The sequence below is a fragment of the Bubalus bubalis genome, chromosome 8 (genome assembly GCF_019923935.1).
Source record: "Bubalus bubalis isolate 160015118507 breed Murrah chromosome 8, NDDB_SH_1, whole genome shotgun sequence".
Classification (NCBI taxonomy): Eukaryota; Metazoa; Chordata; class Mammalia; order Artiodactyla; family Bovidae; genus Bubalus; species Bubalus bubalis.
The window spans coordinates 96,137,270-96,157,386 of NC_059164.1; the positions used below are offsets into that span (position 1 = coordinate 96,137,270).

The 20,117-nt window shown below is 41.0% G+C and overlaps 1 protein-coding gene across 2 annotated transcripts in view; it reads right to left on the reverse strand.

The window, feature by feature from the left end:
* Nucleotides 1-20,117, reverse strand: part of CHCHD3 (coiled-coil-helix-coiled-coil-helix domain containing 3) — a 285,897-nt gene that overhangs the window by 164,978 nt on the left and 100,802 nt on the right. For both annotated transcript variants that reach the window (XM_025291546.3, XM_006047727.4), the window contains exon 4: nucleotides 18,521-18,638. In XM_025291546.3, coding sequence (XP_025147331.1) covers nucleotides 18,521-18,638 — 118 coding nt within the window. The remainder of the gene's footprint in view (nucleotides 1-18,520; nucleotides 18,639-20,117) is intronic.

Below are 20,117 nucleotides of genomic sequence, written 5' to 3' on the forward strand. Positions count from 1 at the left end.
CATAACATGTTCAATACAGATTTTTATAATCATGCAACACAGAGGTGTGAAAATGTATGTAGGCACCGAGGCCTTGGCCTACCAATGAACAGCCCTTCTGCCACTGGGCTGACACCAAAGCTGTTCCAATCACAGGGCTGCTGCCGAGCAACAGTAAGAGGAGGAGGATGCCTTGCTTTTCTCATCCCATCATCAGTTGTTGACAATGAGGGCTGAGCAACAAGACACGTGCCCAGGTCCTGCCCTATAAATCTGAGTCCACTTGGGCACCTATATTGACAGGGGACTCTTGGTCAAGCTTGGGAACCTCCAGCTAGGATCCCAGCTCTTCCTCTGACACCCGTATTCACAGTTGATAGAGAAAAGGAGGCTGGTGCAAATTTCACAGCTTTGTAAGTCATCTATAGATTGTACAAGAGCAGACAAAGGATAGGAGGTGTAGAAAGAATTAAACAATCCCTTCCAGGGAGGCAGTATCCAACCCAAGCGATTTTTAACTACACAAAGGAAACCACTCAGGACAGCCATAAATGGATGGATGAGAAGTTCACTTTCATAGACGTGAACACAATCAGCTCGTGCCATATAGAGTCTGCTGAGCATAGGTGTCTGACAAAAAGTGCTGTAATACCCCAGGCTCACGAGTTAGTACTAACAACTTGCTACTACAGTCCAAATTACAGGCTGTGGGAAAACCAAATGCTTATTATGCACAAAAAGACTCTAAGTGTCCACCTTTTCAGTAGACACTGGCCCCTAGGCAGTAAGGAACAATGATAACAGATTCAAAATACTACGTCTTTAAGGAGACCTTTGAAGTGTTCTGAAGAGGTCTCCAAAGTCATCTATAAAGCAGAAGTCAATGTATCCATTCGTTATTTATTTTAGAACCATGTGGTAATAAACTCGGTATTATTATATATCCAGTGCCTCACTTCATTTTACCAATAGCTGCCTACTCTGGCCAGTGAAAAGGACTCTTTCAATAAGTGTTTCATTTATATGTAAAAGCCCATGAACTAATGTCATCTAGACTCCATCAAAGAATTTGTCAGCGACACCTAGTCTCTGAAAGAACCTGATAGAGTCCTCTACTCTGTGTAACCTTCAGCAGCCTTACTAAGTGATTATCACCCTTTCAAATGCTTTCAATTTAACACACTGCCTGGAAGGAGTCAGGTGTAAGAACACTGAAGTTACCAAGCACAGCAGGTAGGAACAGGATGCTGTCACCAGCCTGCCTCAGCTGGCTTCCTCTCTCCACTGACACAATGGCCCAGGAGCCACAGCTCGACCGCCTTCCTGACTGCTCCCAGGGGCTTCCCTATGGTCAGTGCTCCACCTAACAGAACAGTCTGGCCATCTGGTTGACCAGAGCAGCCCTGAATGACCCCTAACTGACATTATCGCAAGATGCAGACTACTGGACAACCCAAAGGAGCCCCTTCACAGCCGAGCCTCCCTGGCCCTCATCTCTGCCCATTCACAAGAATCGTCTCCTGACAGATCTGCAGGAGGTTCCAGCAGGTCTGTGCCACTTCTGACATCTCTCATTAACAGCACCAGAATGGAATATTCAGTAAGCACCACTGAGCTCCGGCTGAGTGTAAATAAATCCCCATGTGGACAGGCAAGCATAAATGACATGGTTCCTCTTGGCCGCCCCCAACCCTACAACAAATTCACATTATAAAACGGGACATGAATACACGCTTGACCATACCATTCTTTACTCAAACAGGGTCATACCTGGGGTGACCATACATCCTGGCTTCCCTGGAACGTCCCAGTTTCTGTGTGCTGTCCTGAAAGAATCAATTAATGGTGTCTTCTTTCACCTTCTCTGTTTGGATGATAAATTATAGGGTTCACCCAACTCATAAAAAAGCTATGAACAAAAAGTTTTGGAACTATGGAAAGACTGTGATCATTCCTGAGCTAGAAACCAGAAAGGCTTTACAAAGACAACATTTATGCTGGGCTCTGAAATGAAGGGTGAAATTTAAATGAGGGGCTAAGAGTGGGTGGAGAAGTACAGGATGACATTTGGGCAGACACCGAGTCGGGCATGGGTGCCATCAGCCTAACTAGCTTCTTTTCTAAGTGGTGGTCTATATTGCGGCCAACTGTAAGCTTCTTGAGAGCAAAGACTGCGTTCGCTCTTGTTTCTCTGGCTCCTGACACAGCACCAGGAACAGAGGATGCGCACACAGCCTACGGGCTACTAACCACGGGCTGCTATTCAAACGATGAATCAAAGTAAGCGACACTGTGCCACCTATATCCCATTACACAGCTCTGCTGTTTCAAGAGGAAGATGATGGCCAGGCTACTAGCGCTTTTCACCGGCCCCACAGTTTCAGAGAATGTATAGGAAACACCTAGAGCCGGGAGAACCCAAGTCTCTGCAGTCACTGGGTCAGAAGTTATGGGGAGACAACCAACCAGAGACAAGGATTATTGAGAAGTGGCTGGGAGGTGACAGCAAGGGACAGTGCCAATACGTGCCACCTGAGCCCTCACCTGTGCCACCTCGGGCGTCTCAACAAAAAAGGAATGCTACCATGCTCAGAAACCAGAGGAACCCCCAGCTCTAGCCCCAGCTGCTCACTGGGCAGAGCTCCAACAAGCCACAAAATCCTGCCCAGGCAAGCCACAAGGGCAGCAGCAGTTCTTAAGAAAGAAGACTGAGGTCCTCCCACAGAGGAAGAATTTCTGCCTCCAGACCAACATTGACTTTTTCTCTGAGTTTTTGACTTGCTGGCCCCCAGCATCACATGAGCTGACTCCTTAAAATAAATCAATCTTTATATGCGTACAGGCACATATGTATGTCCACGCACACACCCTCAACTGGTTCTGTTTCTCTGGCAAACCCTAATACAGGTTTACCTAATCCTAAACCCAGTATTTGTATAGTGTTATAGTATTGGTATAGTTTAAAAGAATGTTTTCAAAAACTTTGTCATCTCATCCAATTATCAAACTTTTTCCAATTCAAATATAAAAGTTAAAATGCCCTGAATAAGTTACTTAAAAAAAAAAAAAAAGAGGTTGAATTAGAGCATCAAATACTAAGTTAAATATTTTTATTCCCTTAGGATTAACTCCCTTTCTCCCTAATCTGTAACTTTTCAGACACAGTTTCAGACAATTCCTAATTAATATAAACTCAATTAGGGCAGGCATTATTGTTTGTTTTGATGTATCCCCAGTACATAAACCAGTGCTTAGAATATAGTAGGTTCTAAATAATACCTGAATGCAAATGCAAATGACATACAAACACAAACACACACACAGGTATATATATGAAAGGAAAGCAAGTAGGAGACGTTCACTCTTGCTAAATCAATGGGCACTGGTTGTGACGGGCAAGTTATGTTTTAAATTACGATAACAGCTCTGCTCTAATTCCACGTAAGTACAACATAATCTCATGATCATACAATGAGAACTATCCATGACCATTATTCACCGTATTCAATGACTGCATTCCTGCCTCTTTGTTTCAAGGTAAGAACAGGAAGAGATCAGGGACATTTACTCCCTATCTCAGTAGTCGTAACAGTGGCCTTGAAGATAATTGACAAATACCATGGGCCTTTCCCCCATTATTTAAGAGAAATTATGGCAGAGGCATCAGTTTCATTTTCTAGGAAGCTATAACATTAATCTCTGCCCAGATACTTAAGGCTCTTAGGCAAGGAGATATGCACATAGTAGAAAGGGCAGTTGAGAAAACTGCAAAACATATAAAGGAAAGACAGCAGAGGTGATGATTCCAGAGAAACACATGTCCGCCTCACCCTGCTCAAGAGCTGTCCGTCCCAAATGCCCTCTGTGCCTGGCTTACGCCGCAGGGAGGCTGCCCATCCTCAGGAAGGCTTCTATTCTTCCAGCCAGCCCCAGCTTGCAGAAAGATTCCTGACGTTTTTGTTCTCTGGCCTGCAATCCTGGGAGCCTATCTGAAAAAGGATCACTGAAGAGGAAAATCATCCTAGAGAGAGATTTAAGTGCTGGTCCTCACTCCATCACTCTGTCCCTGACAGCCCCAGACCTCTCTCTTCCCCCTAGAAGAAGGGATCACTAGGCACGGGGATTTCTACCATCTCCTCAAGTTCTACCAGGAAGTTAAAATGATCACAAGAGATGACTGCACCTCCATCTACACCACGGCTGACTGGTCTCTGAGAAAGGACGAGACAAAGGAGCTCAAACCCCAAGAGCGGGCTCTGAGCAGGACTGGGGAATGGCCACAGCACTATGAGCGTCAGGCTCCCTGTCAAGAGCCATGCCCTACACAGCGCACGCTTCTCGGGTTCCCTTTATTCAGTGACATCTGGGAGAAGAGAGGCCCAATCTGGCACATGGCATCAGGGCTGTGACTGAACACAGCTTCAAGCCACCTGTCAAAAAGCCCCAGTGAAGAATTAGCTAGTTTTGTGAACTTAGTATTGCACATTTCGAAGCCTTGTTTGCTAACAGGCCCCGAAGTTTCGAGACTTCCAAATCAACTCAAAGGCCAAATTATCACTTTAAAATAAGAACTACACCTGCCAAGAAGAGGCATGCGGGACTTCCCGCCAAGACGAGTGCCTTCTGCAGGCCATCGGAAGCCAAATCAAAATCAGAGGGCTACTTGATGAATTTCACGACCTGAAAGTATCCGGGCACGAAACTAAGGCAGCTACCGCTAAGGACCTGCACAAGAGGCCAGCATCCACCAGGGCCAGACAACTGTGAGACCAGGGCTGCACTGGGACGGACTCAAGAATCGCTTGTCTTTTCAAATCATTTCTTTCCTTCTATATATACAACTTCATAAATCTTTCTTTCTCTATACAAAAAGTACTAAGTAATTACTGAAGATATGTATTTTGTGCTATATGTAAGTAAATAAACTAAAACGTAGTCAAGACAATCAGGTAAACCAGAAAATGTCTGAAACAGATATAAGGAAAAAGAAAAATGAAAAAAAACCCACAAACCTATACCAAGCTTTCTGTCCTTGCAGATATACAAATAATAAAGAGCATACTGATTTTTATTCTACTGCACATCACATTGTAAACAAGTCCCATGACATTAAATAATCTTTTTAAAACTTTAAAGACTGAAAAAAATCAAGATTGACATATTCTTTCTTTAGAGGTGTTAATATATTCAATCAGTGACAGCAAGTCTTGTTCTGGAGTCACTCAGAGTATGTTTTGAACTTTATTTAAGATAACTATTTCTCCCCTGTTTCTAAGTTACTGAAAGAAGACTCCCCCTGCATTAATACAACTGGACAGACCTCCCTGTCCAGTTAAAACCCTTAGGTTTTATAAAACCTCCACGATGACACAGTGGCAATGAGACACTCTACCTCATCATGGACGCTGGAAAGGAGGAAGAGGTGTGGCCCTCTTCCCCAAATACTAGCTAGCATCCTTTGTGCCCAGGTAACAGACTTGTCTATCAGCAGTGGTCAAACTGAACATCCAGCACTTCTCTTCCTTAATGAGAAAGGGAGGGAAATAAGAATTCCAGATCAACTGAGACAAGGCTGAGGTGATGTCAAATCAGTGTAAAGTGTATTTTGGGATAGGCATAACCTGGCAACAACATCACATCACTACTCTGTCTACATGAGGGACAAGTAGTAAGGGCCCCCTCCACTAGGTTACACACACACGACAAACTTTTTTCAGCCCCCTGCAACGTCTACACTACAATCTAGGAAACAGCTCCCAAAGCCTTGAATCAAACTGTGGACACCTTAAGAACATCCCCTTAATACACAGCCAGCCTGTTACTTGTTCATGCCCCGCCTACAGCGGCATGGGGACAGGAATGTCTATGGTACAGCTTCTCTAGGATGACAGACATTAATAGAAATGCATGGATGGATTTACAGCAGGCAGAGATCAATTTCGAGTTATTTTACAATTATTGATTAGGGAACTCAAACAGGCTTTGCTATCCGCCAGACAAAAAGCTAAATCCACCTCCCCTCTTCATAAATCCTGAGAAAAAGCCAAAGGAACTGAAAACTGATGCATTCGGGAAACAAAGCATGCCAAGACAGGATTATAACCAACTCAAAGCTGAGAATCAAGCAACAAATGTACCTCCAGAACAGAGCTTGAGAAGCTGGCATTCTTGGCAAGCCACCCTCGCTGGCAGCAGCGTAACCTTTGTTGCGATCAGAACTGACGGGAGGCTTTTTCACTTCAAGTTAAAAGATTTCTGTCAGGGTGAACATATTTTAATCCCCCGCGTGCATTTGTCCCATGTCATTGACAAGGACAAAACCTGACTACTTCAAGTGTCTGCTTTTGTTGTGTCGGTCTACGGGCCTATGGACATGTTCCCAAGGCTCGCAGAAAAGGAAAAAATAAACTCTGAGGAGAGAGGAGACGAAGGGCGGGGGGTGGGGGTGGGGGGCAATGTTATAATATACACACGGAGCATATGCGGAGCTATAGATATATCTTGGAAATGGTGATCTCCAAGATGGGGATACATGGTGAAAACATGCTGCATCCTACAGGAGGATATTATTTAGAACTTGTTCTTTTTGATGCCTTCGGGGTTGGAACTGAGCCAGTTTCTTTATAATATACTGGGTTCCTCGGGGAGTTTTAAAAAAAAAAAAAGTCTAAAGCACCAAGACATTCTCCTGATGCCCATGCATGACATGGGATGATGGGAACATTCCAAAAACGCCACCATCCATGGGCAGGAAATTTAAAATGGGATGGGGCGGGGTGGGGGGGTGGTTAGGAAAGGGAGGAAAATTATGTCAGGCAAGGGTGAGGTAGAGATATGATAGTCATATTAAAAAATAACAAATGACTTTTAATGAGTTAAAAAGTAAATAGGAAATAAATGGAAAATAAAGTAAGCATTTGAAAAGATGAAGCCTTGAACTTAGGTAGCAGACGGGTTTAATCCACTATAATACATAAATTTAAGGCATTTAATAGTCATTTTTTAAAGGCATAAAGTAGATCAACTTCAGTACCTTTTAATTTAATAGTGTATATGTATGTATTTATATACAGGAGGCGGCAGGAGGAGAAGGGGACGACAGAGGATGAGATGGCTGGATGCCATCACCGACTCGATGGACGTAGTTTGAGTGAACTCCAGGAGTTGGTGATGGACAGGGAGGCCTGGCGTGCTGTGATTCATGGGGTTGCAAAGAGTCGGACATGACTGAGCGACTGAATTGAACTGATATATGTATTTTAATTACTTTATTTTGCTAACAAAGGTCTGAATTTTCATTGTAAGCCAATAAACACATATTAGCAAAAAGATCCCACCTTCTCATATCCAAGAAAAGGACACCTCTCATGTTGATCCTTTCAATATACAGGAACTGCTAACAGCATTTATACTGTGCCTACGACTAAATCACTTCTACTAATCAGAATAAGTTTTCAATAACAAAAATCCAATTTAACCAAGGAAATAGAGGCTTTTAACTTTAACTATTTTTCTTTTTTTTTAATGGACTGTTTTTAATAACTATAGAAAATTAAAATAGATGTGACTCTTGGAATTGGTAACCTATTCATAAAACAAAATTACTTAGGACATACGAAAAGTCAATTTATAAGTATATAGAACTTTGCATTCTCTAAGAACTCCTGTATTTATATATTTATTCATCAAGGTAACAGACTTGAAAGAAAAGTACATTCACAACCTTGTCCTCGTTTTAAACAGATGGAACAAAGGGCATAAAGAGAAAAAAGCAATTTGCCTAAAATTACATGGAACAGTACCTGGGGGGTGGTGCTGGTGGTGGGGTGTGGAGAGAAGGCTATTTCTGATAAAATTACTCTTCAAAAAACTCTCCAGAGAAGTAGGAAAACACTTTACTCTCTAATTATTTTTAATGATACAACTTGGATGCCTGCTACATTTCAAAGACACAGAATCTACACAGATCTTGGAGAAAACATTTGTTTTAGTTTGGGTTCATAAAAGAAAATATCCAAAACAATTGTTCCTTCACCCACAACACAGAACACCAATCCATATGTCTGCATGAAATTCTTTACCTCTTTTCATCCATTCTCCTTTCGTCTAAAACTCTAGCAATGACAGCAAGAATTCATTAACTCAGGTTAACACAGTATCTGTCTAGATCCTATTACTCGTAAATCACGTTAAAAATGTTTTAAGACACGATAACTACATAAATGGAATATATGGCCCAAGAATGTATACTTTTCTAGGAGGAAAATTTGCTATAAGGAACATTGTTGAAATTTTGGTTAAAAATTAAAACACTACATCAATGTTAAACTTTTTGATTCTGACAAGTGTACTTGGTTACATAAGAAACACACGAATTTTTAAGGTATAGAAATGCTAAGAGGCAAACCGACACGGTGTTTGTATCCCACGCTCCAGTGGTCTTAAAGACGTGCGTGTGTGCTTGCACATATGTGCATGTGTGTAGACTTTACAAGAAAAACCTGTGGAATATCTTCATTCTGAATTTTCCTAAAGTTCAATGAAAACACAGAACACACGAGTGAATCCACTTCATGAGTGACGTAAACACTGATAACATATGTTACATTGACTCTTAAGACTTATCTGCTGCAGCAAGTCTATGCCTATTCTCAAGAATCATCCTGCCAGGCTAATGCATCATTACCTTTCTTTCACCTGTACTTTTCTTTCAAGTCTGTTACCTTGATGAATAAATATATAAATACAGGAGTTCTTAGAGAATGCAAAGTTCTGTATACTTATAAATTGACTTTTCATAAAGTAACAGAAAAATAATTGAATTGTCTTTTATCTCCCCTGCAAATAAAAAGTTAACAACAACAACAACAACAACAAAAACGAAGTTTCTGCCTTTATATATCAATGTTCTTCTGAGGGCAAAGGAATGAATAATTGCTACAAACCAAGCCCTTTTGTATCTCTATCAACCACTCCCCGACCAAAACAGAACAGACCACAGCAAACATTTTTTGGAAATAAGCCCACTCAAAAAAGACTCTATAAAAGTACACAAAAACACTTCATTTAACCAGTATCCTTTGCAACGCAGATTCACAGGTGAGAATTTTTCTGGACTACTGAGAAACTATTTCAGTTCACAATGGCCTAGATGGAAACTTTAGTTGCAATGTGTATTACTACATTCCATGCTCTTAAACAGATTATCAACCCCCAACAGTGTTATGATTATGCATATGCTACTTATTTCACAGGCAGAGAGTATTTAAACACACAGCTAAGTACAGAACCTTGCAGCCATTTGTCATGAAAGATGGAAGAACTGGCAGAAGTTTGCTAGAAAACTCCTCTGAACTTTTAATCTCAACCAATTTCTATGACAATGAAGACATCTGATAAGTTTACCACAAGTAATCATAAATTATTGGTGCTGATCATTCCATTTTATTTCTTTTGAAAACAGCTTGGTGGCTGAGGAAATCATATTCTGCCTGGGGCTATGTAGCTTACCTCGAATTATTTTAGAATCATCTAAAATGACTCATTTTTCTATTAAAATGATGAATGAGCTAAATGAGGTATGTAATAAATACTGCAGGTTTGTAAACAGATTCCTGCTCTCTAGAGAATGCAGGCCTTACTTCATTTGGTAATTCTGCCCCTTGGTATTTTTCAGGAGAAGTCATCCTTAAAATATAGTTAGTAAAGAAAATGGTGGAGAGAGCCACACTGGAACAAAATGTTGAATGTCTTTATGGTGAAGGGAATAACCCCGGGCTCCATAAAAATAAACCCTTATACCCACCAAAGCAGGGCACAGTTCAAAACATCAAGAAACACAGAAAGAACATAACTCAGTCCCATTTAGGAATCATATCTACGCAATAAAGGCAGGAATACATAAAAGAAGTAAATACACAGTGACCCCAGAATGTTCAGCACTGTGAAGAACTTAATGTCAGTAAGCAAAAACAAAGCAGACCTCACTCCACCATGGTATGTCACCTAGTAAACACTACCGCTCTTCAATTTACTACTGCATTCACTAAACCAGAGGTCCACGTCCCACAGGTTGAAAGCAATTCTCCACGGCTGTATGAGAACTGACAGTCCTCAAGCCTGCCAGGGAGATGGACTGAAAAGGATGCTTCTGAACAAAACCGACCCCATTGGCCTTAGAGTCTCATTCAAAACAATGTGCAAAGCACTCCTCTTTGGGATTTGGAAGGACTGATGGAGTTCATTATGCTTCTGTTCAACTTTTAATCTGTCACAGGTTAAAGCAAATACTGAGGGCCATATTTCTCAGCCTCTTCAGTAGGAAAAGAGATTATGATCTCAGTTTAATAACATTCCAAGGCCCTAATGACAGTTCATCTTAGACCAGGCAGTGAAGCAAATAAGTTAACAATAAATGCCAGGGCACTATAAAGAGATGGAATTATAACCAACCATTTGCACCTTAGTTACCTATGGATTTTTACTCAGTGCTCTCCATACCTCACCTTGACACCCATAATGACCCACCTGATGGGATGTCAATAAGCTATTTATGGCAGGGTGACCACATATGACACCACTCAACAGGAGTCGCCCTGAGCCAACCACTGTGCAAGCAACTTGATGAATTTGCAAAGTGCATTTAGAATGACAGTATGACAGCACCTTTTAAGCAGAGGTGCTCCTTATAGCTGTCTTTAAGTACAACTACTTGTTGACAAGAACATCAACCGCATTTTCCTCAGATCCTCTCTAATCCTTCTGTCAACAGGTCACACAAACTGTGATAGTTCCTTGGGGAAAAAATGCAACATCAGCAAACTGCAGTCACCTCTACAATGTGCTCACTGGACAGACTTGCCAGCCTTGACAGTGAGATTTAATCTCCACTTTCAGAACAATATTCAGCCATTCTCTCCTCCAGGCCCCCCAGTATCTGCTCAGCATGACAAGAGGCTTCTCTCGGACTAGATGGTAATGTTACGAGCATGTGTATTCCTGCAAATCCTGATGAGGAAAGGGTCTGACCACATACATTTGAGAAATACATTCATCTGGTTAAGACACTCCAGCATTCTTACCTGAAAAATCCCATGGACAGAGGAGCCTGGCGGGCTACAGTCCATGGAGTTGCAAAGAGTCGGACATGACTGAGTGTACACACACACACACACACACACACACACACACACGCAATGCTGAAATCTGCAATAGTAGTCCTATTCTTTCTGGGCTCTTAACATAAAGATGAGGCTGGCATACTAAGACAAAACTTGTTTCTCTTTTTCTACTACTGTGGCAAAAAAAAAGGTACCAAGATCTGGCCTGGCATTCCATGGAATATCTGACTAAAAATCTCTTCCTAATAATTTCTTCACAGGGCTGTATGCATTTCAGCTGACAACAGCGTGCTGCTTTAACACACACAGGAGGCAAAGACCACACCAGAAAACGAAGCACACGAGGGAGAAGACAGGAGATGGAGGCTTTGTCCTGGCCTGCTGATTTCAAATATTTACACAGGAGGCAAAATGATGCTGCACGCCTCTGCTCCCACCTGTCCCGAGGGCTGCTGCCCTTTAAATTTCCTGGTCAGATAGGAACTGAGCGAGAGACAGGAAGAAATGGGCTTGCAGACAGATCCTAGGTCCCATTCTCACCAGTAACACCAAGGAAATTATCTTATGCCTAAATGGCTTAAATTTCTGACACAGAACAGAAATTCAGTATTTAAATAGTCCCCAAAAGTGAAAGCTCAAAGTCATTAACTTCATTTTTAGCATTCAAAGCAAACGAATACTCCATGCATGTCAGAACAACTGGGGATTCGTGTCTATAGCAAGAAAAACCAGCCCAGGGCATATATAATCAGAGGGAGTGTGTTAATAGAGATTATAACTGAAGTACTAAATTGCACCACAAAAAAGACCAAACATTTTTTTTAAAAGGATTAAGTGTCCAACAAAAGAACCCAGAATAACTGGTGCTACACTGCAGCTTCATTCACTGGTTAATTTTAATGACACTAAAAGCCCCAAGTGATCACTCTTAACTTTCTTCAACACAGAACTTTTGAACATGAACCCTGTTGATCATTTCAAAATTACAATCCCAATGGTAACCTCTGCTCTTGGGAGGACCCTCACTTATAAACTTGGGCAGCAGCAGTATTCTTATCTACTTCCTTTAGTCATTTTCCTCCAGCCCCAAATTCAAAACCTTTTTCTCTTTAACCACGAAATTTCAACTGTCACAGTTTGAAGCACAAATAAAACACAGAAGTGAAAAGCACATAGCACAAAATTAATCAATTCTTCTTGATTGCTTCACTAGTGCATTTCAGACAAAAGGGAAACGGGATAAAAAGTGGCATTTTGGAGAAACAGTAGCTTAAATTTCCAAAAACTAAATTTATGCATTCACTTACCCTAATTTTTATGCTTTTTTCTAAACACTATGAGGTTTTACAAATTCAAAAATTTTACCAGGAGAAAAAAAAAAATTCAAGTTAAGAATGACCTTCCCCACCCAGCTTATACTTGACTGAAGAAGGCAAACTCAGGAAAAGTGATCAAATCTAATCTATCTTTGCACCCCCAGCAACTGATGTGACCTAGCATACACCAGGTGTTCCATAAATGTGTGATGGCGGGGACCACAGAAAAGAATAATCTCTTTCCATTTATTCCCTCCTCTAGTCCATCTTGCACCCTTCAATACAGAACTATCAAAATGCCCATCTAACCATTGCACATCAAACCTTTGCATGTATACAGTCCAGCGGTCTCTGGATTGCATACATGTGCCTCGTGATTTTAGCTCTGCCAACTTCTTCGGCCTCATCTCTCAACACTCCTCCCCCTTACTTACCACTCATTAGCTCCTGTGGTGTTCCAGTGCCCCCAGGCTTCCATGCTTTACTGGCAACTACTGTAGGCTGAACCATCCCTACTCCTCAACCACACAGGCAATTCCTACTCCAACATTCCACTCTGGTATCACGTCTCTAGGAAATCTTTTCTCATCTTCCCTACTTTCTCTCCTCCCATTTCCAAAACCTGCTGCTGCTGCTGCTGCTGCTACTGCTACTAAGTTGCTTCAGTCGTGTCCAACTCTGTGCGACCCCATAGATGGCAGCCTACTAGGCTCCTCTGTCCCTGGGATTCTCCAGGCAAGAATACCTGAGTGGGGTGCCATTGCCTTCTCCTTCCACAACCTGAGTAGACTCAATTCCTCACTTATGAAATCGGCAAGCATTTATTGACTCTCTACTCTTTGTCAGGCTCCAGTATGTATTAGGCTTTCAAATGTGTGAATGCAGATACAAAATGGTTACAAGAAAGTCAGTCTCTGCTTTCACTGAAGTGAAAATTCTCATAAGGATATAAGTAGCAAGGCTCTATCACAGATTTGGCACTTTTTAACATTATTTTTCATGTATCTGTCTCCCACACTGCAGTGTGAATTCCTTATGGATTTTGTCTTTTTCATTCATATAGCCTCAGTATCCAGCACCACGTTTTTCATATAGTAAGCCCTCAATAAAACATCTGCCCAAAAAATGCAGGAAACTCTTTCACATTTAGCTTTATAAGCTCCAAAATATTTAAGCAACTATTTCCTTAAGTAAACTGTGGCTTCTTTTCAAGTTTAGATTCAAAAAGAAATAAGAAAAATACTACAGTTCTGTGGTTGTAAAAAGAAATGACTAATGTCAAACCAGCACAGTTTAATACAACAGAAAGGAGTGAAACAAAATGTTAATTGGCATCTTAAAAAAATGTAAATGCAAAGTCCTTATTCTTTAATTAAAAAAAAATTAATGACACAGCAAATAATTAGGTTTAGATGTACGGGATCTCAGAGACACACAAATGGCAAGTCACATTAACTTTCAGGTTTCCCAGCTTAGTCCTTTTAATCGGTCTTTCTTTACAGAGTTGCTTTCCTGCTCCTAAGCCACAATCCTTTCACTTGAATTTTAGTTAACATTTTCAAGCAGATAAAATTATCAGTGAAGTTCTTTCCGAAAACCTCTGGGTAGAATCAGCTGATAAAAATGCTGGTCCCTGTCTGTGAGAGGTAGAGGGTGAGGGACTGGTACGCACTTAGTGAATCGAGAGCGGGACCCGTGGCTTCTCCAGCTAACGCGATCCTTCCAAAAAGGAAAGTTTTCATCTGATCCTATTTTAAAACTTCAACAACAGGGCCATCATGACTTTGCTTTTCAAAGAGCTTCAATAAAGCTAGCTGCTACAACAACTGTGGGAAGAAACGGCCTGGACTCGCATCTAAGGAGACAGCAATCTAAACGTCATCCGCGTGTGGGCGGAGGATGGGAAGGGGGAAGAGGAGTTTTATTCGCAGCACCAACAAGGCGTCAGTTTGGGGGTTTTATCCTTCCCCCTAGTTCTACTGAAAGACAGCTTTCCAATTCCTTCCAAAGTGAGAAATCCAAGCTTTATTCTCTTGCTGGCTGCAATATTTGGGTTCTAAATAAAGAGGAAGACACCAATGTTTGGCCATCACTCAAGAGTCCCATATACTGGGGTTAAGAATGGCAGCCGTGGGGGTCCAGCACTCAGCAGAACAATGCTAATGGTCCTGGGTGACTCTCACAGGAGTCTCGGGTTCTGAGGACGCCACTGCCACAGCTTGGGGATCAAGGCACTGATGGACGATACAGACTTGAAGTCGTGTCCCCAGCACACGTCCTACAGGATGGGGAGATGCAGACTCTGTGTACGTGGCAGGCAGGGGCGGAGGGGCAGAAGGAACTTTACACCCTCGAACATGAACTATACATGCAGCAATGCTAGTTCCTTAGGCATTTCCTTTACACCATTTTCATAAGGTGTAATTATGGTAAAATACACATAATCTAAAACTTACCATCTTAATAACTAGAAGTGTATAGCTTTGGAGTATAAAGTGCATTCAGACTGCTGCAAAACCAATCTCCAGAACTCTTTTCATCCTGCAAAACTAAGACTCCAGACCCATTAGAAAGGGCTCACCACTCTTCCTTCCACTCAGCCCCTTGAAACCACCCTGCTGCCTTCTGTCTCTGAATGTGACTAGATGCTTCACACGATCGGAATCACACAGTATTTACCTTTCTGTGACTGGTTTATTTCACTTAGCATAATGTCCGCAAGGTTCATCTAAACTGCATGATACGTTAGAATTTCCCTCCTTTTAAAGGCTGAATAACACTCCATCATAAGTATATAACAATTTTGTTTATGCATTAATCTACTGAGGAACATATAGATTTCTTCCACCTCTTGGCTATTATGAATAATGTTGCAATGGACACGGATATAAAAATATCTCTTCAATGTCCTGCTTTTAGTTCTTTTGGATAAAGAACCAGAAGAGTGGGGCCTCCCAGGTGGCTCAAGCAGTTAAAAAAAAAAAAAAAAAAAAATTCATCTGCCAACACAGGAGCCACAGGAAATGCACGTTCAATCCCTGGGTAGGGAAGATCCCTTGGAGGAAATGGCAAGCCACTCCAGTGTTCTTGCCTGGAGAATCCCAAGGACAGTCCATGGGGTTGCAAAGAGTCAGACATGACTGAGGCACTGAGCATGCACACATGCCAGAAGAGTGGACTGCTGAATCATATGATGATTCTAGTTTTACTTTTCTTGAGGAACCACCATACTATTTTCCAAAGTGACTGTACCATTTTACATTCTCAGAACATCCTTGCCAATACTTGTTACTATCTTTAAAAAAAAAAAAAAAAAAAACAACCTTTTATTTTGTATTGGGTAGGGCCAATTAACAATGTTGTCATAGTTTCAGCTGAACAGCAATGGGACTCAGCCACACATATTCATGTATCCACTCTCCCCTAAATCTCCACTCCATTCAGACTGCCACGGAACATTTGAGCAGTTCCCTGAGATACCTTACTGGTAACCTTAACCGCAGTCATCCTAACACATAAGATGATCCCTTAGTAACTTTAAACGTTTATCCCTGTATTATTTTAATAATCAGAGGAAAATTCAGTGAAATACACTCAACCATTAAAAGGAATCATGCAAATACATATTTATTGGTATAGAAAGGCCTTAAATAGTCTAAATATTTTTCAATATGAAAGTTACTATAAGAGTTACATAAAACTACATATACTACTATCTATGTTTGGAGAAATACAAATATACATATTAGCATAAATGTTTTATACAGACTTAGTGCAATGTGAAAAGGAATATAAAACAATAAACCAGAAAGTTAATAGTAATTATCTCTGGATAACGGTAATCTAATTGATTTTATTGTGTTTGTATTTATTTCCTGGTCTTTACCCAACAAATATGCATGTCTTCTGTAATAATGAGTGATAACAATAAAGGTGATCACACGGTAAACCAGTTGGGAGTCACCAGGTACCCAAACTGCTGCAGGCAGCCGTGTTGTTGTGGCCAAGAACTATACTTCAATATCTGAGAATCCTCAAGCCAGAACAGGAGCCTCTGGATCAACTATAATGCTACTGCATAAATTCTACTTTTAGTCCCAACGTCCTTCGAGGACTCTGTTTGGCCAACTTATGACAGATGCTGCAATTAAGGAGCTGTCAGTCATTTGCCACCCCTACCGTATGACTCCAGAATCAATAAAGAAGAGATCTGCAAAAAAGAATATATAATGCCAACTTCTTATGTTTAACCTAAAAACAAAAATATATAGATAGGAAATAGAGAGGATTTATAAGGTACAAGGAAAATATGTGCTGAAGATACACTGCTCCAACCCAACTACATTACATAATATTCTAGTTACTGTGACTTAAGAAATTTTTCTTTATTTTCACATTTCTTGTGAAAACTCTCTTTTTATGCCTTCTCATGTGCAAGTGTGTTTAATGAGTTTTTTTTTTTTAATCTTAATCTTGCTTATCTCCCTGAAATAAAAGAATAAGGTAACATGTTCGAATTTAGACCAAAAGAAGTAGAGAAAAGAATGCTTCAAAGAGAAAAGGCAAGAGCTGGGACACAAATAAAAATGAGAACCAAGGGGCCCTCTGCCCACTAGAAGCCTCAAAGCTTGCTCCGAAACCCCCATCCGCCACCCTCCACCACAAGCACTATTAAACTCGCTCCTCTCCATCCCTGGCCTTCCAATTGGGAGGCTGTAACATTCATGGGAATGACCCTTGACGCATGGGCCTGACATGTTTTCAACTTCCCCAAAAAACCCTCAAACTCAGGAGCACAACAGATGTCATAATTAAATTACTCAACACCTAACACTTTTAATTCTGAAATTATCCCCCATTCACAACGAATGACTCCTTCCACCTCTCTAGGCCTCAGTTCCACTCAATGTGTGTGTCCTCACAGGGGCGTTGACCAGACCCTAGACCTTCCTTTCTTAGGCCATCACCTCTGTTCTGGTTTACTGCCCACCCATGTAGCCTGGATCCTCAATTAGTCACCGAAGAAACGGATTCAGTACACATTGGCTTCCTATTTTATCTACTGGCAACTGGTCGTAGGTTAGCCTCTCAAAGAAAGGACCAAGAGAAAGAACAGGAGAACAGAAACTGACTCTTTTCTGATTAATTGGTTAACAATCCCCAGCTGCCCACTGGACTAGGGACATCCCCTGAGTCTTACATCCCAAGCTCTCCGCTATATGGTTACATTTCTCTCTCCAATGAGTTCCCAACCGTATTCCATTGAGAAGACCGGGAAATGACATGAGGGTTTCTAGGAAGGCTAAAGTGAGCACTGAGTAGTCAGGACCCCAGGCTTCACCCAGAACAGCTCCACTTTTTTTTTAACAACAGGAAGATGTCCAACCAATCACATTGCATGCAGAAGACACTACTGTTCAGCCATTAATAACCACATGTTCGTGATATAAAGAGTATGTTCATGATGTAAACACTATGTACAGCACTATCCAAAGTCTTCAATAGTAAACAGACCTAGGAATAGAAACTGTCTAGAGGGAAACACCTCAGGGTAAACTGTGGTTATGTGAGAGTGGCAGATTTAAGGGTGCTTCTTAAATTTTCTGCTACTAATAATCATTTTTAAAGATATTTATGTAATCTTTAAATTTCTAAAAACATATTTTCTTTGAAAAAATTATTTCCTTTCTAATAAAAAATGGTTCCCCTTTCTGAAGTCCAGAAAGTGATGGATCAAACCTTACTCACCTCTGCGGGAGTCTTCCCAGCTAGCATCTAGTGGCTGCCAGCAAGGAGAGGACTAAGCTAGGCTCTCACCCCAGAGGTTTCAAATACAACTCGGGTGGGAACAAGCAAACAATATCCCTCAGGTAAGATGCCTGCGTCTCTGTGTTGATCTTTTCTTCAATAACTCTCATTACACCTGCCTTAGGGTCCTTGATGGCTAATGTCAGCAAAGTGTCAGCCACTTATAAAAGGCAAAGATAAAGAAAATCTAAGCAAAGAGAGCATGAATATCATCCACATTGGGAGTTGGCAAGCTTCTCCCAAACATCAGCGGTTTCCTTGTAGACAAGACCTTCCCACTAAATCTTCCATGCTCACCAGGTGCTTTGCCTTTGCACGCTCCTCCTCATTTGATATCCTCTCACGAAGGATAGCTCTGGTCAACTGCTCGTTGGCAAAAGCCTTCTCTGCATCCAGTTCTTTGCTTTGCTTCAGTCTGAAAAGACAACAAAGTTCTAACTTAGAAAAAAAAAAATATTTTAATAGTTGACATCATGTGTTTAATGGAATACTTAAATAAAAAGATAGAAACAGCCACAGAGTTAGTAGCTGAAGTCATCTTGGCCTAAAATTTATCAATAGCAGGTACATTTTCTAACAAATCCTCATGCAGCCTTTATCCAAGCATTTAAAGAAGAGAATTCAAATATACCAAGAGGCTAATCAATCTAACTGCTAAATTAGTTTTCACTAAGTTCTTCTTATGTCAAATTGAAATCTGCCCAACTAAATATTCTATCCCTGGTGACTCCATCTGCCCTCTGGAGATAGAAGTAATACATCTAATTAACAAGCCATCTATAAGACAAATATTTGAAGGTAACCATCATCCTCCCATCCAAACTGAGTCCGCTATTTATTGACTCTATGCGAGGCACTGTGCGAGGCACAGCACTGACAAGGACCAGTCCCTGATCTCATGGACCTGACATCACCGCAGGAAATACAAATACTATTAAAAGATCTTTCCTCCCCGTGAATCTCTCATTTCCCAACAATCTTTATCTGCAAAAATGGCCAGACCTTTCAGGAGGAGGGTTTCTCACTTGTGGGATGACTCCAATTTGTCCCTTAGCTCCAAACCAAATATTAACACTGCAGATGTGGTCCAGCAAAGTAAGACAGCGGAACCTCACCTCCCAAGATTCCCAACCAACACTAATTCTACTAATGAAGCATCTGACTGCATTAGGTCTATCAACCTCATCATACAATTAGATCATACTAAGCTGCAATCCACTTCAACCTCTCTCCTGTGCATGACAAAGATGTGCCTGGGCCCATAAAGGTTCTCAGTAATCACTGAGCAAGAGTACATTTTAGGCTAATCTCATGGACAAAGATTTTGATTGCCTTTTCTTCTTGGAGAGAAAAACCCCTCTATACCATCGTATCCCTGAAGTTATAAGTGATGCTATAAAAAGAAAAAGCAAAATTGGTATGTTGGTATAAGTGAAATTCTGAGTGCAATCTACTTCCTAAGTGGGAATGATGAGAACCAAATTGAACTCAATACTAGTCTATCAAATTTCAGTTTTAAAAAGGATTCTTGAAAAGAACAGAAAACTTTTGGATACTAGTTTTAAATTGCTGTATCACCTTGATACTCTGAAATTCTCACAAATCGATTCTAACAGATAAAATCAGTTTGTAAAATACATTCCAAAGTGATAATGCTTTTCCCCCTAAAAATTAAACCTGTGTAAACTTATGTCTTGAATAAAGATAAATAACAGAGGCAAATATACTTTTACCCAAATAAATCCTGGAGTTATATAAAAGGAAAGCAACGTGAGAAACAAAATGGTCCCCATAAGGACAGCATGCTGACAACTGCCGAAGTTACTGTACCAGATCAGAAAACAAGGCACATAAAGCATTTCTACCAGCCTATCACTTGTAAGCAAAAGGCATT